Here is a 25,906-nt window from a genome sequence, read left to right as displayed (position 1 = left end):
CTGGCGTCGCGCTGTCACATCCGCCTCCCCAGGAGGAGGAGGAGGAGGAGACGCCAGAGGGTGGGAGGCCCGGCGCAGCAGCGGCCGCTCCGTTCCAACTTGCAGGCCCGACGCGTAATGCGGAGCGCAGGGGCGCCCGGTTGGAGCTCCCAAGCGGGAGCCGGGAAACAACAGATCCGGGCCGGACGAGGGCTTGGCGGCTGAGCGGGGACGGCCACAGCAGAGGGGAACGGAGGACAGCCCACCTGCCGCCCGAAGGGAGAGACACTCGCCAGCTGCCCTTCGCGGAGCCGGTGCGCGCCCGAGGCGACGGGGGAACCCCGCTGGCAAAGCGGAGCAGGGGGGCAGCCGCGGGTGATTACGGGGTTGGGGATCGGATGGACGAACGGGGCGGGAGCCTCGCGGGGTCTGCCTGCCTTGCGGGCTGCCTGCCTTCCACGCTGGCAAAAGGGAGAGTTTGGGGCGTCCGGGCGCGATGCGCGCCGCCTCTCCATCCCTGGAGAGGATCGAGCCCAGGGCGGCGGGCAGCGGCTTCGGCGGGTGGATTTCTCCTGTATTCCGGACCGGTGAAGTGGTACCTGACCCCTGGGGCTCGCGTGTGTGTTTTGGGTCTCCCCCCTTTTTGCAAGGGGAGGTGCGTTACTCGGTTCTCCCGGGCTGACGACCGACCTCTTGCCTTTATTTACGCCAAAGGCTGCGAGGGCTGGGGCGGGGGGAAGTCTTGCCGTGGCTGGCTGGGGAGCGCGCTTGCAAGGCTGCTCGAGAGGGGATCTGGGGGTGCCCGGCTCCCCAAAGTGCCCCAGCTACCTCGCGTGTGTATCGATGTTTGTGTGTGTGTGTGTGTGTGTGTGTGTGTAGTGACAGCTCCGATGATGTCGTGTCATCTGCCGCTACGACCTCCCTTCTCCGCCGCGTTCGTTTTGTCCGTTCCGTAAAGAATCCCTCGCTGTTCATCGGGACCGTTGGAGAGAATTTCGCTCGGCTTTCCACAATTCCTGCCTGCCCGGCGTAGCCATCCCCACCCTTCGTGGATTGGTCTCCGTTTCCACCCGCGAACACTTTCTCGAGCGTCCGTGCTTGGCCATGCCAACCGTGGGAATGCGCGGGGTTTACTCCAGGTGTGCTTACTCGGGAGAAAATCTCCCTTGATCGCTGTTAAAGGTAGGGTCTCTGACAGGGGGTGGACTTTACGGTTTCTGCATTGATCCGCCCGAGCCCTTTCAACGCATCTCAGCTACAGTGCCCATGATCCCCAGCCAGAAGAGTTTGGGATAGTCGGATAAAGTTAGACATGCTTGGGAAGTGCCCAAAGGCGGAGGCCTGGTGGTGGTTCTTATAGGTAGAAGTCATGCTGGCTGGGGATAATGGGTAGGATAATGCAGTATGTTTAGAAGGGCTTTTGGAGTATGCAACTGAAGGGAGATGGATGGTGGTTGGGGGCTTTGTGTAGAGGGGGAAGATCATTGGTTCAAATGTTTTGTGGGTCCATTTTGCTTTCCAATGACTCATGGAGTGCTGAGGGGGAGCTGTAGTATTCTGTTAATGATGTTATTGGTGTGGCCACTGAGTATAAGTGTGGCACAAGCAATGTGGGGTTTGGATTGGCTTTGGAGACTCTGAAGCTGATGCGAGAGATATGGGTGGGTGCACCTTATCTTAAACTACACTATAGTTGTAGGTAGACACTTCACAGTTGCAAACACCTGCACAAATTCAGTTGCTGCTGCTGTTGCTATTTTTATTTTATATATTTTTTTCCAAAGAAAGCAGATTGCTAGTGTCCCCCTACTCCTTATTTTTGAGAGAAGAAGATGATCTTGTGTAGAGTTTTAGCCAGGTTAGTATTTCTCAGTCTTGGCTAGGTTAAGATTAGGTGGACTTCAACTCCCAGAATTCCTCAGCCAGCCATGCTGGCTGGGGAATTCTGGGAGTTGAAGTCCACCCATCTTAATGTTACCAAGATTGAGAATGTTACCAGTATTAATGTTACCAAGGTGATCTGGAAGGGATGCATTGGACCCTGGAAGACTGCCTGGATCAAGAACAGGTGTAATTGCATTGTTCATAGGAGTTTTGGGAGAGATATTCTGTGAGTTGGTTGTACCATCATCAAGGTTGCATAGAGAGAATTAATGATCTGTGGTGGCTCAGTGGCTAAGACGCTGAGCTTGTCGATCAGAAAGGTTGGCAGTTCGGCGGTTCGAATCCCTAGCGCCACGTAATGGAGTGAGCTCCCGTTCGTTACTTGTCCCAGCTTCTGCCAACCTAGCAGATCGAAAGCATGTTAAAAATGCAAGTAGAAAAATAGGAACCACCTTGGTGGGAAGGTAACAGCGTTCTGTGTGCCTTTGGTATTTAGTCATGCCGGCCACATGACCACGGAGACGTCTTCAGCTGGCTCTTCGGCTTTGAAACAGAGATGGGCATCTAGAGTCAGGAACAACTAGTACATATGTGTGAGGGGAACCTTTATGTTTAATGATCTGTCATAAGATGTTATCATGCAAATGATTACATGCTTATCAGGAATATGATGTAAATTACATAATCTCTTCATTTGCAAGGTGTCTTACCTAGTAGCTGTAGCATAAGGCAAATTTTCTCTTCTCTTTACCAAAAAAATCAAGGAAGCCAAGCAAAGCACTGGCGGTTTTCATATGCTTGAATATAAAGTTCAGATTGGAAGGCCAAAGTACTTGTTGCAATTCTTCTGCTATCAACCATTTTTTCTGAATAAATCTCATTAATTCAAACTCGTAAGGGCCTTTTCCTTGAAATGTTTATTTCCACTCCTGATTAGAGAGTTCTGATATGATCCCTGAGTCACGATTTTGATATCATTGTTTGTAATGGACATTGATGCATTGTTGAGATGAGTCTACATTTATATCTTACTTTTCGGCCCAGTAATATCTCAAAGTTTTTTCTTGTGGTAGGAAGTATAGAATTAGAAACTTCTCTGTTTTGAATGGGGTGAAAACAAATGTTAATTATTCAGATTTATTATCAGTCTGGCCTTCAGCAGGAAGTTCAGCTGGATGCCTTGATGTCTATGGAGATTTATAATAATCCACGCCGTGGTTGTCCCAAAAGGCAACGGAACTTTCTTGGGTTTTTTTTCCTTTGAAAACATTTCTCTTCTTATCCAAGAAGCTTTCTTCAGTTAGAAAAAGCATCTTTGGGCAGCTGGATGGCTTGGATAGCCCCTTGCTAATTCAAAGCAAGTAACAGTAACATTTTGTTGTTGTTAGTTACGAAGTCGTTCTAACCTATCGCCACCCCATGGACAATGTTCTTCCAGGCCTTCCTGTCCTCTACCAGATTTAAGCTCACGCCGATGCTTCGGTGACTCCATCCAGCCACCTCATTCTCTGCCGTCCCCTTCTTCTCTTGCGCTCAATCGTTCCCAGCATTAGGCTCTTCTCCAGTGAGTCCTTCCTTCTCATTAGGTGGCCAAAGTATTTGAGTTTCCTCTTCAGGATCTGGCCTCCTAAAGAGCAGTTGATCTCCTCCAGCACTAACTGGTTTGATCGCCTTGCCGTCCAAGGGGACTCGCAGGAGTCTTCTCTAGCACCCTAGTTCAAAGGCCTCCATTCTTGGTCTCTGGTTGGTTGGATTCACATTTTCCATGAAACTTGCTTTACTTCATAAAAGCTGGCTAGGTAACTTTGAACCAGTCACTCTCTCTTAGCCCAATCCCAATTGTTGTTGTGGGGAAAATAGAAGGAGGAAGTTGTGTTGGATATGTTTCCTGCCTTGAGTCATTTATTAAAATAATAAAGGTGGGATATACCTTAAATAAATTTAAAACCACAGTTGGCTGGGATCATACAAGCTTTAAACTTAAGGCATGACACGAAAAGTAAACAAGGCATAGGGTCTCTTTACATGAGGTGTGAATCAGAAGTGGTATTCTACCGGTTCTCACTGGTTTGGGTGAACCGGAAATGGCAGTGGCGGTGGCAGTAGGCTCCGCCCACCTGCCCAGACATCATCACAGACACTACTGTGTATGCACGCACGCTCCCGGTTACGAACCGGTAACGAAGGTGAGAGGATTTCATGCCTGGTGTGAATGCTGCCAGAACAAAGGTTATTGTAGGTCCATTAAACCTAGTTTAACCTAGATTTAATCTAGATTGGGGATTCCACACCCCATACATTCCTTCAAATTTAAACCCTAAGATGAAAATACAGTATGTCCAATTTTGCTCTGTTCAGCTTTGCATACACACACACACACACACACACATTTTCAATGTGATCCTGTAAAGTATACAGCACCATCAAGAACAAAGATAGAAAATAATAGAAAAGCAAATTGTAAAGGAAAAAAGAGAAGAACGTATAATGCCTTCTGCCCTTCTACCCAGCCATTGTCGTTTTAAACATTTCTCTGACTACTTCCTCTCATTTTAATTCTCAAATCCCATAATCATCCATTCATTTTTTTTCTTTCAGCAAAAACTCCATACAAGACTTCCAGTTTCTTTTTTAAAAAAGAATTTTATTATTTTTCCCCCTGACCAAACTAATCAACTTTGCCATGTCTGTAAGTTCAGTTAAATGTTGTGATCCAATCTTCCACCTTACATTGTGTTCAGCTTTTGTAGAAAAAGTCCCTTTTCCTTTATGATATTTCTATTAGCGGAAATGGTATTGATAGGTTTATATCATTGTTTTGGTTAATCATTCACATGTGTGGGATAAATTATTGGCTGTACATCAGGAATGAGTGAATGCTTGTACATGTTAACCCCCTCCTCGCTCTCTTGTTGTGTAGGAGGAAACAAATTTATTTATTAATGAGGCTGGTTTCTGGGTGAAAGTTTCTGGGTAGGAATGTTTTAAAGGGCCAGTCTAGCATCGCAGGTCCTATGTTAGTCCTATTGCTTTAAGCTGCTTTCTTATCACTGAATAAGAAGGAATCTCAAGATCTTATAGTACAGGGGGTCTCAACCAGTGGTGAAATTCAATTTTTTTTTACTACTGGTTCTGTGGGCATGGCTTGGTGGACATGGCAGGGGAAGGATACTGCAAAATCCCCATTCCCTCCCCATTCTGGGGCCAGCCAGAGGTGGCATTTGCCAGTTCTCTGAACTACTTAAAATTTCCTCTACCAGTTCTTCAGAACCTGCTGAATTTCACCCTGGTCTCAACCAGGGGTGGGTTCCTGCCACAAATCTACTGTGCCGTTTAGAACCGGTTCCAGCTCCTTCCCCCCGCCCGTCCATACATCATCAAGATGAAGAGCGAGGGGAGGAATTCTGGGAGTTGAAGTCCACAAGTCTTAAAGCTGTCAAGTTTGAACACCCCTGAGGTTTTTTTTTCTAAAGGGTTAGGGGTGCGAGGGTCTTGTAACTTGACAGCTTTAAGACTTGCACACTTCAATGCCAGAGTTCATGAGCCAACATGACTGGAGGAGGAATTCTGGGAGTTGAAGTCCACAAGTCTTAAAGCTGTCAAGTTTGAACACCCCTGAGGTTTTTTTTTCTAAAGGGTTAGGGGTGCGAGGGTCTTGTAACTTGACAGCTTTAAGACTTGCACACTTCAATGCCAGAGTTCATGAGCCAACATGACTGGAGGAGGAATTCTGGGAGTTGAAGTCCACAAGTCTTAAAGCTGCCAAGTTTGAACACCCCTGAGGTTTTTTTTTTCCTAAAGGGTTAGGGGTGCAAGGATCTTGTCACTTGACAGCTTTAAGACTTGCGTGCTTCAAATGCCAGAGTTTGTGAGCCAACATTTTGGTTGCTAAGCAAGAGTGTTGTTAAGTGAGTTTCACCACATTTTACAAGTTGGTCACGCCCACCCAGTCACATGACTGCCAAGCCATTCCCACTCGGTCACATGGCTGGCAAGCCACTCCCACAAAGCAGGCCACACCTACAGAAGAGGTTCTAAAACATTTTGAAACCCACCACTGGTCTCAACCCACGGCCCACTACCAGTCACAAAGCTCCACTTGTGTGAGCGGTGGGTGCACACACTTGTGTGCCAATGGAGGTGCATGCTGCTCACACAGAACCATCCCCTCCCCCCGCCCATCCGCCAAGCCGGAAAGATTGGAGACCACTGATACAAAACACCTCTGAACTTGACTTAGAAGGAATTGGGAGGTCACAGATGATATCTAATAGATGGAGTATGGTTGAAGTTTTTGTTGTTGTTGTTCAGTCACTAAGTTATATCTAACTCTTGAAACACCATGGACCACAGCATGCTAGGCTCCCTTGTCTTCCACTGTCTCCCAGAGTTTGCCCAAATTCATGTTCATTGCGTTGATGACGCTGTCTAACCATCTCCTCCTCTGCCATCTCCTCCTCCTTTTACCTTCAGTCTTTCTCAACATCAGTGTGTTTGCCCATGAATCCTCTGTTCTCGTTTGGTAGCTGGAGTATTTGGGTTTCAGCTTCAGTATCTCACCTTCCAAAGAACAGTCAGGGTTGGTTTCCTTTAGAAAATTTTTATTGGGTTGCTTTTTTGGGGGGTGGGGTAGGGGGAGGATAAGTAAAACTTGGAATGGAAGTAGAAGGCAAATACCGTATTTTTCAGAGTATAAGACTCACCTTTTTCCCTCAAAAAAGAGGGTGAAAATCTGGGTGCGTCTTATACACTGAATACAGCATTGTTGGCCTCCCGAAGCCCTGCCCCCTTCACCAAAAGGGCTGTGCATATAGAAGGCTTTCAGAGTACTTCTGGGGGCTGGGGAGGGCAAAAATGAGTGAAAAACGGGCTGTTTTTTGCTCGTTTTTGCCCCCCAGCCCCCAGGAGCACTCTCTAAGCCTCCTAATGGCTATGCACGCCCTGTTTTTGAAAAAAAAAACAGGCCCATTTTCACAAAAAACAGGCCATTTTTGCTCGTTTTTTGGGGGGGGGGCATCTCCCAGGCACACTCTACAAGCCTCCTAAAGGCTATGCATGCCCTTTTTTTGGCAAAAAACTGGCCCGTTTTTGTGAAAAACCGGCCGTTTTTGGAAGGTCTGCAGAGTGCAAAACCTTTTTTTTTATTTGCCTGTTCAAAATCTTGGTGCGTCTTATACTCCGAAAAAAATTGATAGCTGTCATACCTTTCATAAAGACTCCGAAATTCCCAAATCACATCATTGAAACATGGCATTTTGCACCTGAATTTTGCTGGACCAATTCTGGTGATTTTGTGACAACTAGCTGGGTTTCCACAGAGTATTTGATGACACTAGATTAGATCACTGTTTCCCAACTTTAACCATTTTAAGATGCGTGGACTTCAACGCTAAGAATACCTCAGCCAGCCACACCTCTTAAAAATGGCTAAGGTTGGGAAATATAGCTGGTCCTCAACTTATGACTACAATTGAGCCCAAAATGTCAATTGTTATGCAAGACAGTGAGTTTTGCCTCATTTTACAACCTTTCTTGCCACGGTTGTTAAATGAATCAATGCAGTTGTTAAGTTAGTAACACAGGATGTTAAGTGAATCCGGCTTCCTCTTTGTCTTTGTTTGTCAGAAGGTCACAAAAAGTGATCGCATGACCCCATGGGACACTGAAACCATCATAAATACATGCCAGTTGCCAAACGTCCAAATTTGATCACATGACCACAAGAAGTTGCTATTTCAAACGGTCGGTAAATGATTGGTTGTAAGATGAGGCCTACCTGTATTGGATTACATTTAACGACGTAAGCAGCCTGGAGTTACCTCCAGATGAAATGAGTGGCATATCCAGTAAGAAGATCCATTGAAATCAATAAACGACGACCCTTCCCACTCTCTTTATTTAATCTCCTTGATGGGGTGAAAAATAATTTCCTCTCTTGTTTTGTTTTTAGGATCCTGTGCAGCGAAACTCATGTGCAGAGAGCGACTTCGAGGTTCTCTATGCTGGAATGCAGAACCCCTCCGTTATGGCTATTCTGAGCGGACATGTGCTAAAGACTTGCTGTATTTCACTGGAGGCTGAAATATTTCCTTAACGGGTTGGATTGCCTGCTTGTGGGACTCCTGTTTTTCCGCGCCTTCCCCGAATATTACCCTGTACCCCATAGTCCCTCCCCTTGATTCCATCCGCGGCCATGAATGGGCTGACGGTTAGTGAACTCTGCTGTCTCTTCTGCTGCCCACCGTGCCCTAGTCGAATAGCTGCCAAGCTGGCCTTCCTACCTCCAGAGCCCACCTATACAATCGTCCCAGAACCAGACCCTGCGGGCAGCACCAGCAACGCCGCCTCCCGGAGTGGCACCATGGCTCGCTGGAAGCTTCATTTGACGGACCGGGCTGACTTCCAGTACACCCAACGAGAACTGGACACCGTTGAGGTGTTCCTTACCAAAAGCAGCCGAGGGAACCGAGTGAGTTGCATGTACGTCCGCTGCGTACCTGGTGCCAGGTGAGCACATTTGAAAAGATGAATGGCAGTAGCAGTGCATTGTCAGGGATATTGGGTTTACAGATAGTCTATGACTTAAAACCATTTCTTTAGTGACGATTGGAACTTTACTTTTACTTTACTGTCTTTGCACCTCGTACAATTAAATCAAATGACATCTTCAATGTACATTACACAAAAGAAAACTATAAAAATAAACGTAAAACTAAAACACACATCCTTCACATTCTATACAATTTAATTGAAACCCCTGATATTGCATTAATATTGCACTATACAGTAGAATTCAATTCAGTAGAATTCAGTTCGGTAGAATTTAACAAAGGCACTTTAAAAAGTGGCTTATGACCTAGTTTCCAACTGTTGCAGCATTCCTGTGTTCACAAGATCAAAATGCCACACTTGGCAACTGGCATGTATTAATGACGTTGCAGTGTCCCGGAGTCATGTGTCACCTTTTGCCACCTTCCGACAAAGTCAATGAGGAAAGTCAGATTCGCTTAATATTACTATTTTAAAAACAGCAATGATTCACTTAACAATGGTGACAAGAAAGGTTGTACAATGCGGCAAAACTCATTTCACAACTCTCTTGTTTAGCAATGGAAATTTAGGGCTCAATTGTGGTTGTAAGTCGAGGACCACCTGCATAACTGTGCAAGTCGGAATAACAAGTCGGAAGGGACCTTGGAGGTCTTCTAGTCTAAGGGTGGGTTCCGGCAGGCATTACTGCCGGTTCGCTTGTGTGCACGCCGCGCGCATGCACCATACAATTAAAATTGTTCGCATGCGCAGAACCCAAAAATAAGATGGCGTTGCCTACAGCACCGCTGGGAGAATTGATTCAGGGCGTGGCAGGCCTGCGTTGCTGCGGTTCCAGTGACCCAGGCGGCCAAACCACTACCGGTTCAGCCAAAGCGGTCCGAACCAGTAGGAACCCACCACCGTTCTAGTCCAAACCCCTGCTCAAGCAGGAAACCCTATAGCATTTCAGACAAATGATTGTCCAGTGTCTCCTTAAATACTTCCAGTGTTTGAGCATTTACAATTTCTGGAGGCAAGTTGTTCCATTGATTACCGTATTTTTCCGAGTATAAGACCAAGCACCAAGGTTTTGATGAGGCAAATTTTTTAAAAAAGTTATTGCACTCTGCAGACCTCCCCAAAACAGCCCATTTTTTGCCCCCCAAAATGGGCATACATAGCTTTTAGGAGGCTTGTAGAGTGTGCCTGGGGGGTGCCCTCCCCAAAAAACTAGCAAAAATGGCCATTTTTTTGTGAAAATGGGCCTGTTTTTTTTTTTTCAAAAACAGGGCATGCATAGCCTTTAGGAGGCTTATAGAGTGCTCCTAGGGGCTGGGGGGCAAAAGCAAGCAAAAAACAGCCCGTTTTTCACTCATTTTTGCCCTCCCCTGCCCCCAGGAGTACTCTGAAAGCCTCCTAAAGGCTATGCACAGCCATATTGGTGAAGAGGGCGGGGTTTCAGGAGGCAAAAATGAGGGCCCATCTGCTCTCCTTACCTGTATTTGATCCAACTGGGCCATTTGGGCACGCGCACGGAGCGTACAGCACCTGTGCTACGCGCCGCCAAGCAGCTGGAGCATCACGGGCGGTGGTTATGCAGGCACGCGTTGCGCACATTCACGTGGTGGACGCCCGGCCCTGTTGCAGCATACCGGTTGCAATGGGATCTGGAACCCACCACTGGTATGTATGTATGTATATATACAAACAGATTTGGAAGGAACCTTGTAGGTCATCTAGTCCAACCCCCTGCCCAAGCAGAAGACTCTACAATATTTCTGACAAATGGCAGTCCAATCTCTTCTTGAAACCCACAACTTCCAAAGGCAACTTCTGTTCCATGGGTTGATTGTTCTCACTGTCAGAAAATTTCTCCTTATTCCTAGGTTGAATCTCTCCTTGATCAGTTTCCATCCATTATTCCTCGTCTGGCCTTCAGGTGCTTTGGAAAATAGCTTGACACCCCCCCCCCCCTCTGTGGCAGCCCCACTCTTTTTAAAAATAATTGATTGGTATACAGGTAGTTCTCAAGTTATCCTCAACTGCTACCATGTCTCCCCTGGTCCTTCTCTTCACTAGACTAGCCATGCCCATGTCATGATGGTAAATGTGAATTTTCAGAGATTCCATCCCAGTTTCTGAAGCCGTTCGCACGGAATTGTAGGAGGCCCAGCATTCTTTTCCTTAGCTGAGGGCAGCAGACCTTCTGCTATTGAAGCAACAGGCTGGCAAGACCTCTTAAGACGACTGTATGAGCCAGTGGTCATTGTTGGTGACACTGGGGGGAGGGGGGGAGACTGTATAGACTAAGCACAGTTAAACAACAAAGTTAAGAACATCAGCCTTGCTCAAAGCTGCTTAATTGAGTTAATCTGGGGCTGTCATTTGGTGCATAAATTCTTGCTCAGTTGCAGGTGCCTCCGGATAATCATAAGCCTGGAAATGAAAAGAGCTTGTGACCTCTCCCCCACCCCCACCCCCCCACCTCATTTTTTTTTTTTAAAAATAGGGGTTGCTCAGACAACTGGAAAGCTCAAGGGGATTGGGCCCCAACCTTTGTAGTCTGTTTCCATGACAATATTAAAAAAAAAACCTTCATAGGTGCAGGAATTAAGCCCCTTGAGAGCTTAACATGTCAGGCTTAATTTTGCCAAAAGAATCTCAGTGTTTATTCCGTGCGGTGAAAATTATCAAAGTTTAATTAAATCAGATTGGGGCCTGGCTGGTGGGGGGTCACCAGGGCCCAGTTCTCAAGGGAATCGAGCACGGGTGACGTACTTGGAACATGTGAGCTGCAAGTGGGAAGTTTTACCTTCTGCCTCAAACTTTTGCAACTGTGCTTTTCCGCCCATTTATATTGCCAGTTCAAAGGTGCAAATGGCACTGAAAAAGTGATTTATGACCAATTCTCACATAATCGTTGCAGCATCCCAGGGTCATGTGATCACCATTTATGGTGCCAGCTTCTGAAAAGGTCTATGGAGATTCTCAGTCATCATGGTTGTCCCAAAAGGTAGTCACCAAAGTTTTGAAGAGGCAAAAAAAAAAAAAAGTTATTGCACTTTGCAGATCTCCCCAAAACAGTCCATTTTTTGCCAAAATGGGCCTGTTTTTTTTTAAAGGGCATGAATAGCCTTTAGGAGGCTTATAGAGTACTCCTGGGGGCTGGGGGGACCAAAACAAGCAAAAGATTGCCGTTTTTCACTCGTTTCTGCCCTCCCCAGCCCCCAGGAGATCTCTGGAAGCCTACGGCTCTGCATGGCCATTTTTATGATGATGTACTTGGAACGTGTGAGCTGCAAGTGGAAAGTTTTACCTTCTGCCTGAAACTTTTGCAACTCTGCTTTTCCTCCCATTTATATTGCCAGTTCAAAGGTGCAAAGGCACTGAAAAAGTGATTTATGACCAATTATGACCATTTATGGTGCCAGCTTCTGAAAAGGTCTATGGAGGTTCTCAGTCATCCAGATCATGGTTGTCCCAAAAGGTGTTTTTTTCCCAAGAGGCAACTGGACTTTCTTGTTCTTTCTTCGAAGACGTTTCGTTTCTCATTCAAGAAGCTTCTTCAATTCTGACTGAATAGTGGGGAATGGAAGGATTTATTTAGATTCCTTGCAGGCAGCTGGTCATTTGCATCCTTTTAGAGAGTCGTTGAGGCCACCTGGAGGTTTATCTCAGGGTAGTGCAAATGGGTGTGGAGCCTTCTTGGAACTGCTGAAAGGACTTCTTGTACACTGGAGATAGAGGATGTCATATCCCTCCCCCTCTGTTGAGAGAAGGCAGTAATTTTGACATAGATGGCCACTCTTTAACCCCTCTTTCAAGGCAGTGGTCCTCTATCTCATCTATCATCTATCTCCAGTCTACAACACAGTCATCTCAGCAGTTCCAAGAAATCTCCACGCCCATTTGCACTACTCGGGTGACTCTGAGGACACAGGTAAATCTCCAAGTGGCCTCAACCACTCTCTAAAAGGATGCAAATGACCAGCTCTCCTCAAGGAATATAAATCCTTCCATTCCCCACCATCCAGTCAGAGCTGAAGAAGCTTCTTGGATGGGAAAGGAAACGTCTTTCAAAGAAAAAACAAGTCCAGTGGCTTTTTGAAAGAAAGCATCTTTGAGACATCTTCTGAAAAGAAAATCAATGAGGGAAAGCAGATTTGCTTGGCAACCACATGATTCACTTAATAACTGCAGTGTTTCATTTAACAGCTGTGGCAAAAGGTCATAAATTGGGGCGTGGCTCACTTAATAACTGCCTTGCTTAGCCCCAGAAACGTCGGGCTCAATTATGATCATAGCTGTGCAGGCTCCTTTACAGATTTACCTAGGAGTAAATTTTATTGACTTGTGGGGAAGGTGTTTCCAAGTAAGCAAAAACAGAACTGAGCTGGAAAAGAGACTCGGAATAGCTTGGCCGCAGTAACTGGAAGATCAATGTATCAATGAAGTTTAAATTTATAATTGTTTACTTCCCATGTATTTGCTCTTCTCTGGGCACTATGAAACGTGAAAAACGAGGCACAGGACAATAAAACCAAGAAAAATCAGCAGCAGCATTAGCAAGGATTATGAGACTAATAAATAATGATTCCGAGGTCCTTGGGAAGGACTTGACAGGTAGATAAAAATGCCAAATCCATTCTGGCTAACTGCGAGACAAACCATAATAATAAATATATTGTGAGGTTGAAAAAAAACCCACCACAAATCGAACACCTAAACCTGTAATGTAAAGTTTCTAAAAGCACTGCAAATGAATTTAGAAATGAAAAGAGTAGCACGGCTTTTAACCAGGTATCCCAGAAGTCAAAATTGAGAGGGTTTTTTTTTTTAGCAACTGTAACTTAAAATCAGAGCAAACAGAAAATATGCTCAAAAGCAGCAGTTTTTCTTTCCAAAGAGGATATTTATGTTGAAGTTGTCCGCATGTGCTCAAGCTGAAATGAGATTTAATCAATGCTACACTTGGAATACTGCATTCAGTTCTGGTCGCCACGATGTAAAAAAGATGTGGAGACTCTAGAAAGAGTGCAGAGAAGAGCAACAAAGATGATTAGGGGACTGGAGACTAAAACATATGAAGAATGGTTGCAGGAACTGGGTATGTCTAGTTTAATGAAAAGAAGGACTAGGGGAGACATGATAGCAGTCTTCCAAAATCTCAGGGGTTGCCACAAAGAAGAGGGAGTCAAACTATTCTCCAAGACACCTGAGGGTAGAACAAGAAGCAATGGGTAGAAACTAATCAAGGAGAGAAGCAACTTAGAACTGAGGAGAAATTTCCTGACAGAACAATTAATCAGTGGAACAGCTTGCCTCCAGAAGTTGTGAATGCCCCAACACTGGAAGTCTTTAAGAAGATGTTGGATAGCCATTTGTCTGAAATGGTATAGGGTTTCCTGCCTAGGCAGGGGGTTGGACTAGAAGACCTCCAAGGTCCCTTCCAACTCTGCTATTGTAAAAAAAGGAAGTTCTGTCCTTGGCCGGCCTTTCCAGTGTTTTTCAAATTTGGCACGTTTAAGATATGTGGACGTCAACTCCCAGAATTCCCCAGCCAGCCATGCTGGCTGGGGAATTTTGGGACTTGAAGTCCACACATTTGATAACATTTGATAAACATAACCCTTGAAAGGTATTCAAGAGGAACCCTTTAAGTGCTGACGCCTTGAGCCTTAGGACACAATTGTTGAACAACCTTTTAAAGATCATTTGCCAGAAAATCAAGGCATCTCTTCAGCCACTAAGGCCTGCTGGTTAGGCTGGAGAACTTGGTTGAGGCCTAGACATTGGGTGGGAGCAGCTTCTTTCCTTAGTTTGACAGATGGCTGGTGGTTGTATATAAGGGCGTTCCCTGGTCATAGTTTCCGGTCTTCTTTGTATGGGAATCTGTCTCTGTTCTCCATTGTTGATGCAGGACTGGAGACAAGCTGTAAATTCTCAACAATGGGAAAAAAATACTTTTCATGTCCAAAACAGCTGACTGCCTCTCTTTTTTAAACCCATTTTGCCCTACTATTCCTAGGAATAGGACAGATTTGCATATCTTTGGGATTTTGCAGATTGAAATAATTCCCCTGTATAAGATCAAATCTCACATTGTGTGCCAAATGATTGTACAAAGGCCGAGAGAAATGTTTTTCTATTTTAGATGGCCTTATTTAAGTTTGTCCGTTCCTCCCCGTTATATAGAATTGGGTTAGGGCAGGGGTGTCCAAACTTGGGAACTTTAAGACTTGTGGACTTCAACTCCCAGAATTCCCCAGCCGGCTGGCTGGGGAATTCTGGGAGTTGAAGTCCACAAGTCTTAAAGTTCCCAAGTTTGGACACCCCTGGCTTAGGGTGACCCTATTTTCCTGGGGCAAATGAAGGATAAACTTGAAAAGAGTGCAAGTCTGGAAAAAGAAAATTCACACAATAATATCCATAAACGTGTTTTTGTTTATAACTTTGCTTTACAACGGAAAATTCAAGAGCCAAAACCGAGAAAAACTTTACAAAACATAACTTCTAATCAAATGATCTAAAATCAGTATATGCAAATTGATATTAAAAGGACCATTCAATTCCCATACTTTTCACATGACTGTGAGAGACTGCATTGAATGGACCCATTTATATGGTGAATGTTAAAAGGACCCAAATAAAGGACAAAAGTGAGTGCTTGAAAAAGAAATACATCCAAAAGTCAGCTTTCCGAAATAAAAACAACTGTTCTTTATAATAAAGGGTGGATGATCATTGTAGTGATTGTAAATTGGAGAGAAGAAATTTCTTGGTTGTATTTCTTCCTGTAGCAGAAAGTATGGGGAAAGGGTGATGACAGTATTTATTTTATAGATATTGGTAGGATCTGTAGAAATTCTGTTACTCCATCTTTTATGTAAGGAGTAGAAACAACAATAAATCTCCAAACGACTCCTAATAACTTATTTATGTAAAACTGCCATTGAAGGTGAAAGTGTCATGCTTAAGACTTCGGCCATCTGTTTGTAATAAATTAGTGGTGCTAAACTTCTCTGAGATTCTTTAGACTTGTGCAGAAAGGGAGAATTATGCCTGTGTTTTAAATTCTGGGTAAAGTGTTTGAAAATAGCATCTCTAAGCTCCTCAAGGTGACACAAACTATGCTGTTGTCTCATCTGATTCCAATACAGATTGTCCTCGGCTTACGACCACAATTGGGATCTATTTTGAGCTAATTAGCTCTCATCAGCTAGCCATACCCTTACTGGGATTAGAACCCGGGCTGTATATATCTTAGGCAGGAGTCTTAACCACTAAGCCACGGGTTCTCTTCCTTATCAGTTGAGCCAGGGAAATAGGTATGTATTTATGTTACAACCCCTGGTATGACTAAATATGGGAGGAAGGTCACTACTCCCTCTTTCTGTCCTTCGGCTTATCACAGAAGACCATGCAGGCAGAAAACCATATTTTTTATTTTTACCGTTGCCTTTTTATATTTGTGTTGTAATTGTACTGATAATCCCAGTAAGGGTATGGCTAGCTGATGAGAGCTAATTAGCTCGAAATAGATCTATCCTAGTCTCCCTTTATTTATTTATCAGTACAATTACAACACAAATATAAAAAGGCAACAGTAAAAATAAAAAATATGGTTTTCTGCCTGCATGGTCTTCTGTGATAAGCCGAAGGACAGAAAGAGGGAGTAGTGACCTTCCTCCCATATTTAGTCATACCAGGGGTTGTAACATAAATACATACATATATATATACATACATACATACATACATACATACATACATACATACATACATACATATATATATATGGTAAAAATGGCGATCACATGATCCCAACATGCTGTAAGCATCTCAAACCATGCCACTTTCCAAGTGATCAGATTTTAATCACATGACTGGAGATTCTGCAACAGGCATAAGGGCAAGGACCAGTCATACATCACTTTTTTCAGTGCTGTTATAAATGGTTCAAATGGCTACTAAATGAATCGTTCTGAGCTAAGGACTACCTGTGTGCAGTATTTGTATAGAGGTGGGCTATAGGGAAAAAAAATGTGCCACTGCATAATCCATTCTTCCTCTGTGTGATTCAAAATCACCAGTCTCTGAAGTTGCCACTTCATCATGTTATGAGGTTTGCACCTTTTTTCCCCAAGCATAGACAGTTTCAGGCCTGGAAGCCAGCTTTTGCATTGGGCCTTCAGGCCTGCCACATTCAATGCTGTGGGAAAATGGGAGGGAGGATTATATGGAGTATGGGAGATATATAATCAAAATAACATTCCTTTCTCAGAGAGTCAAGGACATTTTGCCCTGCACCTGGGAGGGGTATGACTGGGAGGCATCTCCAGTTGGGACGGTGCCTGATTGGGCCATGTGATGGACATGAGGGTGCTGGGCAGGGACTTGGACTTTCGTTTGGGTGGGGAAAACCTGGAAGCTTTCAGATTCGGGTTTTCCCAGATGTGCCAATATGACATCTCTAAGGAACTTCAAGCCTCGAGTCTTCTTTCATTGGAGGTGTTACTTGGAACCCTGATACAGTCATATCTAAGCATATTTCACACACAACCTAAACCAGTGTTGGCAAACCTTTTTGGCACCGAGTGCTGAAACGGGTGCACATGCACATGTATGCGGGGGGAGCATCAGAAACCGGAAGAACAGCTCCCACGTGCAGGAGCGCAGGAAACTGGAAGAGCAATTCCCCGGCACCTGGTCTTATGGTTTCTGGCGCACATGTGCGCGCAAAGACCAAATGGCCAGCACCCATGCACACACTGTAAACCAAAAGCTCGGCTTATGGGCGTGTGCATGCGCAACAGGGAACTGCTCTTCCAGTTTCCAGCACTCCTGTGTGTGCAAAGACCAGCTGGCTGGCGCGCATGTGTCCGCCGGAACCTGGAAGAGCAACGGGCAATAGCTGGCGTGCCCATCACGGGCCTAAACTTTTGTATGGAAGAGGCCTTATGAAATGAACCTTGATCCAAGGCAAAATGAGATGGTAAGGGACTTAAGGAGGAAGGAGGCCGAACTACTTATGAAAATAGCGGAGCAGTTTAAAATGGCATTCTTGTGTTAAAAAACAAAATGTGGCATTAAATAAGAGTTTCCAGCTTTTATTTAATGAGGAGAAGGATTCTTCACCAACTTCTTCTACCTCCCACCCTCCCCCACACAATTGGGCAACTTTCTATTTGCAGGGGGGGGAGGTTTGAGATTTTTCTTACAGACTGAAATTAGAACATACCCTAAATATTTGTACAGGTAATCCTCAATTTACGACTACCAATTGAGCCCAAATGTTCTGTTACTCAGTGAGACATTTGTTAAACGGGCTTTGCAACAACTTTACGATCTTTCTTGCCACGGTTGTTAAGTGAATCATTTGTTGTTGATAAGTTAGTAAGTAACCTGGTTGTTAAGTGAATCTGGCTTCCCCATTGACTCCGCTTGTCAGGAGGTCGCCAGAGGGGATCACGTGACTTTGGGACACACCAACCGGCATAAATATGAACCAGCTGCCAAGAATCTTGATTTTGGTTATGTGACCACATAAGGTTGTAACTGTGAAAAATGGTCATGCATCGCTTTTTTCAGTGCCTTGTAACTGTGAATGGTCATTTAATGAACTATTGCAAGTCAAGGACTGTTTCTATTCATTCTACTCTGTCCTGCAAAACAAATAGGCTTTTACCACCCAGTTTTGGTGCACCTGAGGATCAGGTGTGATCCCCACTGCTTTTTTCTGAACCCTTCTGTCATGCTTGGAAGGCATCTTTGTATTGGACCTCAAGCCGGCCACATATTCAAACATTCTATTGTGGGAAACTGGGAAGGGGGATTGTATGGAGCATGGGAGATATGCAGTCAAAATAATATTCCTTCTCAGAGAGTCAATTGTCCCTGCACCTAGACAGACGTGAATGGGAGGAATCTTCCTTCATGACAGTGATTGGTTGGGCCGTGTGATGGACACTTTCAATTGGGTGAGGAAAACCTGAAAGCTTTCAGTTTCGGGTTTTCCCAGGTATGCCAACAAGGCTTCTTTCATAAATTTGAACTTTGAGGAATCTCTAGCCTCGGATTCTTATTGGATTGAAGATGCTATTTGGTACCCTGACACCTTCCTTCTTCTCAGATTCACGGTTCTCTTCTCACATGGCAACGCTGTGGATCTGGGCCAGATGTGTAGCTTCTACATCAGCCTGGGCACCCGGATTAGCTGCAACATCTTTTCTTACGACTATTCGGGCTACGGTGCCAGCACTGGGAAACCTTCAGAGAAGAACCTCTATGCTGATGTCGACGCAGCCTGGCAGGCGTTACGCACACGGTGAGTCTCCAGGAAAAAGCAATACCAGCCTTCGTTTTGTTGTTGTTTCAAAAGCTCCAGGAGTTTTCATAACCGTGTCCGGATTGATCAATCCCTCAGCTTCCAGCAAGGGCATTCGGAGGCCTCTTCCTTAATGCTTTCTCAGAAATTGGATACTTCCTAAACAGAGTCTCCATTCTTAGTTTTTGAGGCCAAGAAAGATGGATAGATATGTTGTCCATTAAGCCATAAATAGACAAATGAAAGCTGTACTTGTTCATTGCCTATCTTAGCGCCCAAAATAGTCCCCGGAGCTGCCAATGTGGCTGTGGACACCTGTTTTGGTTCCTATCAGGTTTTCTGTCCCATCTGGATTTTATTTTACTTTTTTTTTTAAAAAAAGGTGTAACTCCCCTGCACCTCGTTTTGGGCCTAGCAGACCTCCCTGAAGCCTCCTGAAAGCAAAAATGGGGCGTGGGAGGAGCACCACACAGCCCTGTGCTCACCCACCCGCCCTGCATGCATGCGCGACCCCCACGCACGTGCACGTGTCTCGCGTAGCCACAGAGAGGACTCCGCGGGTCACCTGGCATCTCATGGAGATAAGAGATAGCTTAGCCTACAGCTGGATAGCGGGCTAGATAAGAGGCTGAGAAGGGACTCTCGGGGTGTGAAAGAGATGGTGGGAGAATTGTATTTTTACACCTGCAAGTATTAAACCTTTACAATGAAGTCGAATTAGCTCCTCTGGCTGTGTCTCCTGTCTGATCTACCTGGTTTGGCTGACAATTCCACGATGGGACCCTTTGTGCTTTCTGAGCTTGGTTGTTTTCTTTGCAGATGTTTCATTACCAAAGTAGGTAACGTCATCAGTACTAGTAGCTACTAGCTCTATTAGCCATGATGAAGTACCTGGTTTGGTAATGAAATGTCTGCAAGAAAACAAACCACTTCAGAGAGCACCAAGGAGCTCCGCAGTTCAACCTCGAGCTACAAATATTCCCTTCTATTAATTCTGAGTTTTCTTTACGAAATAATTGGCAGCTGCTGCCTCATGCTAAGTTTGAAAATATGCCCATCTACCCAGAGAAGGACAGAGTTAAGCAGGAGGAAGCAAAATGTTTTTGGGGGCCAGGGAGAGAGAAGTGGCAACAGAGTGGTGGGGAAGAGGAAAATAAATGTTTCACATGGTTCAATCTGCCTTTCCTTTCATTACTTTAGGATTGAGTAAGATGCTAGATGCCTTCTGGCAGCTCATCAATACAAGACACAGACAAGTTGGGGTGGATTGCCTTCAAGTGAGGATGTTCCTTCCCTTAGTCATAACCAGAGGTGGTATTCAGCAGGTTCTGACCAGTTCTGGAGAACCGGTAGCGGAAATTTTGAGTAGTTCAGAGAAATGGTAAATACCACCTCTGACTGGCCCCGTCCCCATCTATTCTCTGCCTCCCGAGTCCCAGCTGATTGGGAAGGAATGGGGATTTTGCAGTAACCTTCCCCTGCCACACCCACCAAGCCACGCCCACAGAACCGGTAGTAAAAAAATTTGAATTCCACCACTGGTCATGATAAGTAGCCCCAACTAGCATCAGCCTGTCAGATTTCATTTGGAAACCAAGTTTGTACACCTGTAGAGAGCAAATTCCATCCCTTGTACAAACTGTATTTCTTCAAGCAGCACCTAAGGAGCATAAAAGATGTAATTTGCCTTGTGATGGCACCTCTGTGATTTCCCCCCCCCCCCCTCTTTCTGTACAGATATGGGATCAGCCCCGAGAACATCATCCTCTATGGGCAAAGCATTGGGACGGTGCCCACAGTGGACCTGGCCTCCCGCTATGAGTGCGCAGCCGTTGTCTTACATTCACCTTTAACTTCGGGCATGCGCGTTGCCTTCCCAGAAACCAAAAAGACCTACTGCTTTGATGCTTTCCCAAAGTAAGTCCTTGAGAAAGCGGGAATGTGGGTGTGGAGGTCAGCCAAGGAGGGGCAGATATACAATTAAAATTTACTATTGCTGTCTGCTTTCTTTCCAAATCTTTCAATTTATTTTTCGGAAACATGGTTATTGAAAAGTCTATCCTATGAAAAAAAAAATTGGGTCTTTTTTAAAAATGACATTGTGATTCCTTACATTGGGGTGGAGTCGGGGCGACTGAATGGAGCTCAGTGTTTACTGGCCGGATGCCCTTCTTGTCACCAATGCAGAGTTCACAGCAGATAATTACTCAGTGCAACTCCAAAAAGCTTTTCGGTGTGAGCTTCCTGTGTATATACCAGGAGCCCCCAAAATTGGCAACTTTTAAGACTTGTGGCCGTCAACCCCCAGAATTCCTCAGCCAGCCTGGCATCCTGGGAGTTGAAATCCACAAGTCATAAAGTTGCCACGTTTGGAGAAGCCTGGTATAGATGTTGGACATCTTCCATTTAGTTACAAATAGAAGTAGTAGCTCAGTATTTGCTTGGTTATTTCCAATTTGATTTACTATGCAGTGCAAGTAATCCTCAACTTACAATCACAACTGGAACCAGACTTTCTGTTGTTAAGTTGGCAAGATGGTTGTTAAGTGAGCCATGCCCAGTTTTATGACCTTTTTTGCCATTGTTGTTAAGCAAATTACTGCGGTTGCTTAAAGTCATTAAGCAAATTTAACTTTCCCCATTGACTTTGCATGTCAGAAGCCATCTGGGAAGTTCACAAAATCCCAGATCCCATGATCCCGGGATATTGCAACCATCTAAATACACGCCAGTTGCCAAGCGCCTGCATTTTGATCATGTGACTTTGAGGATGCTGCAGTGGGCATAGGCAGAAGACTGGGCATAAGTCACCTTCTTCAGTGCTGTTGTAGCTTTGAATAGTCACCAAATGAATGGTTGTAAGTTGAGGACTACCTTATAGTCCATTTAGAACAGGGGTCTCCAACCTTGGCAACTTTAAGCCTGGTGGACTTCAACTCCCAGAATTCAGCAAAGCTGGCTGGGAAATTCTGGGATTTGAAGTCCTCCAGGTCTTAAAGTTGCCAAGGTTGGACCCCTTCTCTAGAATATGTTTGCTTTCAAAGCACATTGTTCACTGTAATTCAGAAAGAGGGACTTATATTAGAGGGACTTGTGGTCATTTGCACAGATAATCTCTTTCCCGGCAATCAGGGATATTATGCAACCTGATTTTTCTCCTGACAAAAAGAGGCCTATTTCGTGTTTAAGCAAGAAGTTGTAACTCACCAACGGAGCCTTGATTCTGTTTCAAAAGGACACACCATTTGCACATTTTTCAGTACAAAAGTATCTTAGGTCTTAGATTGTAATCACACGAGTTAGCCCCTTTGAGTGTCACAGCAGACTTTGTGTGTCATAATGTGGGGCTGCATCATTTTGGAATTTGCTTTTTTTTAATTAAAAAAAATCCCAGAGAAATGGATGAGCATAAGCTGCTCATTTTGCCTCAGAAAATCCCCCAAACCTTAAATCAACCCCAAATAAGTTCATTTTAATTTAAAAGGGCTAACATTGCGCGTCTTCCTAGTTGAAATCTACTCTGATCCTGCGTAAAACGATTGCAGATCCACGACGTTAGCAATCTCTTGATTTCAGCCATTTAATTTTGGTTTCGATATTTTTGTATGGGTTGTCTATGAATTCTAATGAAGGTTGATGGGCCTTGGTGCTGTTGGAATTTACAGAATTTAAGCTGCCGATCTACCTGTTGCCCAGTGAGTAAAGAATGCAGAACTATCCATCTTCTCTTTCAGGGTAATGCTGCAAGGCAGACCCCCTTCCCCCCTGGAGAAGAGGGGCTCTTAACAGAACAGAATAAGACAGTTGGAAGGGACTTGTAGGTCATCTAGTCCAGGGGTGTCAAACTCAATTTCATCGAGGGTCGCATCAGGGTTGTGTTTGACCTCAGGGGCAGGGTTGGGTGTGGCCAGGTTGACATCACTCGTGTCGGAGGTGCCTGTGGTGGCCTGAGCACTCTGCCAGCAAAAATGGGCTTTGAATACTACTCAGTATGGGACTTATGGTATAATTGGCTGGAGGAAAGAGGGTAAAAGTAGGAAAGCAATAAAGAAAAGAAAAAAGATCAAGACATTAAAAAAACAAATACAAAACCAGAAAATGAATAAAGGGTAGAAATAGAAAATAGACTGTAGACAAAAATAGTAGGAACTAAAATGATATAAGACGATATGGAACTGATGGAAAAGATATATGGAAAAAAATGTGTATATGTGTGTGTGTGTGTGTTGCATTTTTGCTGATAAATAAATAAAGGGAGACTAGTATAGATCTATTTCAAGTTATTTAGCTCTCATCAGTTAGCCATACCCTTACTGGGAATCGAACCTGGGCTGTATTACATATTAGGCAGTTGTATTAGCCACTAAGCCACAGGCTCTCCTCTTTTATCAGCTATAGTTATAGTTATAGTTTTATAGTTATAGTTATATAAGATTTATATGTACAGATAAAGGAAACACAATAGATATGTAAAAGAAGTATAATGTGTTGCAAAAATGTTATGTTTGTATAAACAAACAAACAAACAAAAAAAAAACGGGCTCCCAAGCTCCGTTTTCGGCTGCGACAGCTTCCTGCAACCCTCTGCCAGTGAAAACGGAGCTCTGTTTTCTCTGGCAGAGCCACCGCGGGCCAGTCCGTTGCTGTTACTAGGACAGCCCTGCAGGCCAGATCTAAGCACTCTGTGGGCCGGCTCTGGCCCTCAGGTCTTGAGTTTGACACCTCTAATCTAGTCCAATTCCTGCCCAAGTGGGAGACCCTATGCCATTTCTGAAAGATGGCAGTCCAGTCTCCAGGTTCTATTTGAGTGTTCCTCGACCTTGGCCACTTTGAGACGTGTGGACCTTAACTCCCAGAATTCCCCAGCCCATACATGAGAAACACTGTAATAATCTACCTTCCTTTTCTCTTCCACAGTATAGACAAGGTGTCGCGCATCACTTCCCCCGTGCTGTTCATTCATGGCACCGAAGACGAGGTGATCGACTTCTCTCACGGCTTGGCCCTTTACGAGCGCTGCCCAAAGGCAGTGGAGCCCCTCTGGGTGGAAGGAGCCGGCCACAACGACATTGAACTCTACAGCCAGTACCTGGAGCGCTTACGCAAGTTCATCTCACAAGATCTTTCTGGTTAATGCCACTCCACCTGCCTGACCCTTCTGGCAAGGACCGCCCACCTTCTTGACTGGGCCTGGGGAAGCAGAGGAAGCATTGGTGGCTTTTGAAGGAGAAGGCCACTGATGCTACAAGCTCTATGTTCCCATCTGCAAAATGGGAGTAGTTCTATTCATCCTTCCTCTATTGCAGGCTTAGTCTGCGCAGGGCTCTTGAGTCTCTCCCGGTGGTTCTTCCCCATCGCTGAGGGCCCTTTCCAGCTGTTGTCATTTCCAGCTGCTGTCATGGCTGAAGAGGGGCCTGAGACGGAGTCTCCAATTGCACCTCCTCGCGGGAATCCGAAGGACTCGAGCGTTGCAGACTGTTCTAAAACCATGAACACATCTCCATCAGGGCTATCCTCTTGTGGCCTCTGTCCATCTTCTCCATTTCCTGTTTCACATCCCGTTTCCCTAACGCTCCGCGTGGTGACCCATTGATAGCAATAAGCCATAGGCAGGGTGGGGCGGGAAGCAAAAGCACCTTGCATGCTGGCCAAAAACGGCTTGCTTCAGTTTGACTGTCCAACCTACTGCAGCCCTTGAAGGACAATTGAATTTCACTCAGATTTCCCCAGCGGTGGGGATGGAAAACAGCCCACCTGGATTTTTTTTCCACCCGGAAGCCTGCAAAAAGAACTATTTGTGGAACGCAGCAAGGCTGTTCTACGTGTCTCGGAATTTATTGGGTGGGAGGGGGAGTCATTTGCCAGCTTCATCACAACTCCTAGATACTATTGTTTTAATATTCCGTATCCTGTCCCCTCCAGATGTCCCCAGGGAATGAACTACACTTTCCGAGTATTCAGGCAATGGGGAGAGGTCGGGGTGGTAAGGACGGGAAGAATTCTCCATCCATTCATTTTGAAAAGAGGAATAAACACAAAAAAATGAAAGATTCACATGCGTTTCCCACTAAATGTTTCTGGGAGAATTTGATAGGATGAATGAATTGGAAGTTTGTGGAAGTGTGTAGGTCAGGAAATAGATAGTCCAAGAATTCCTGTAATGGTACTTAATTTTTTTTTAGGACAACATTTCTCAACTTGGGTGACTTTAAGATGTGTGGACTTCAGTTCCCAGGATTCCCCAGCCAGCCATGCTGTCCTTATTTTGGGTCAGTCTTAGCGCAAGTGTGAATTACTAACTGTACAAGCTTAAATCCCTTTCTCCATTTCTTTACCTCCTCCATTTATAGCAGGAATGTCAAACTCAATTTCATTGAGAGCCACAACAGGGTTGTGTTTGACCTCCGGGGGGGAGGGGATGGCCAGGCCACCTCAACGTCACTACTGTTGGGGGTGCCTGCGGTAGTCCGAGCGCTCTGCCAGCAAAAACAGGTTCCTGAGCTCCGTTTTCAGCTATGACAGCCTCCTACAACCCTCTGCTAGTACAAACAGAGCTCGGGAGGGCCACTTGCTCCATTTTCACTGGCAGAGGGCTGCAGGAGGCCGTGGCAGCTGAAAACTGAGCTCAGGACCTGTTTTTGCTGGCAGAGGCATCGTGGGCTGGTCCTTTGCTGTTTTCAGGCTGGCCCGGCAGACCAGATCTAAGTACCCTGTGGGCCAGATCTGGCCCCTGGGCCTTGAGTTTGACACCCCTGATCTATAGCCTAATTTCAAATAGAAAGCCCCTTCACTGCTTAATGCAATGGCCCCCAACCTTTTGGGCACCAGGAACTGGTTCCATAGAGAGTTTTTTCTGTGGACCAGAAGGGACGTGGTTTTGCATGCTGCCTGCATCCCATGGATGGGGCTTTGCTTGTTTGCGTGGCCCGGTTTCTGGCATGCCACGGCCCAGTGCTGGTCCACAGACTGGGGATTGGGAACCCCTGGCTTATTGGACTTATTTGTGTGTGCAGGATGTGTGCGTGTTTAAAGATTTCTAGACAAACGTGTGACCGATTGGGTCACCCTTTGAAAAAGAAAGTGTGGTCTGATATGATCAAAATGAACACTAAATTTTCAACTGCCCATTTTTTTTTTTTGTACCACTATACTGGTGATCATCTAAGAACATAGATATCAATCATA

At 45.1% G+C, this 25,906-nt stretch overlaps 1 protein-coding gene across 2 annotated transcripts; it reads left to right on the top strand.

Moving 5' to 3' along the window:
• Nucleotides 1-24,772, top strand: ABHD17A (abhydrolase domain containing 17A, depalmitoylase). 2 transcript variants are annotated; one of them, XM_081960075.1, is made up of 5 exons: nucleotides 1-293; nucleotides 7,814-8,370; nucleotides 18,527-18,721; nucleotides 20,459-20,638; nucleotides 23,639-24,772. In XM_081960075.1, exons 2-5 carry the CDS (start codon nucleotides 8,057-8,059, stop codon nucleotides 23,853-23,855), a joined length of 906 nt encoding a protein of 301 aa, XP_081816201.1. In that variant the 5' UTR covers nucleotides 1-293; nucleotides 7,814-8,056; the 3' UTR covers nucleotides 23,856-24,772. The 2 variants fall into 2 exon arrangements, with proteins under 2 accessions (XP_081816201.1, XP_081816202.1); XM_081960076.1 differs by lacking the exon at nucleotides 1-293 and adding an exon at nucleotides 335-354.
• Nucleotides 24,773-25,906: the final 1,134 nt, after the last annotated feature.

The sequence above is a fragment of the Natrix helvetica genome (genome assembly GCF_964273705.1).
Source record: "Natrix helvetica genome assembly, chromosome: 1".
Classification (NCBI taxonomy): Eukaryota; Metazoa; Chordata; class Lepidosauria; order Squamata; family Natricidae; genus Natrix; species Natrix helvetica.
The sequence above is the reverse complement of the archived record's forward strand: the minus strand, read 5'-3'. Positions and strand labels throughout refer to the sequence as shown.

Excerpts from the sequence above, each read along its gene's own strand:
- ABHD17A (XM_081960075.1), top strand. The coding sequence starts at position 8,057 with ATGAATGGGCTGACGGTTAGTGAACTCTGCTGTCTCTTCTGCTGCCCA. Across the intron at positions 8,371-18,526 it reads CGCTGCGTACCTGGTGCCAG|ATTCACGGTTCTCTTCTCAC; the intron begins GTGAGCACATTT and ends CCTTCTTCTCAG. Across the intron at positions 18,722-20,458 it reads TGGCAGGCGTTACGCACACG|ATATGGGATCAGCCCCGAGA; the intron begins GTGAGTCTCCAG and ends CTTTCTGTACAG.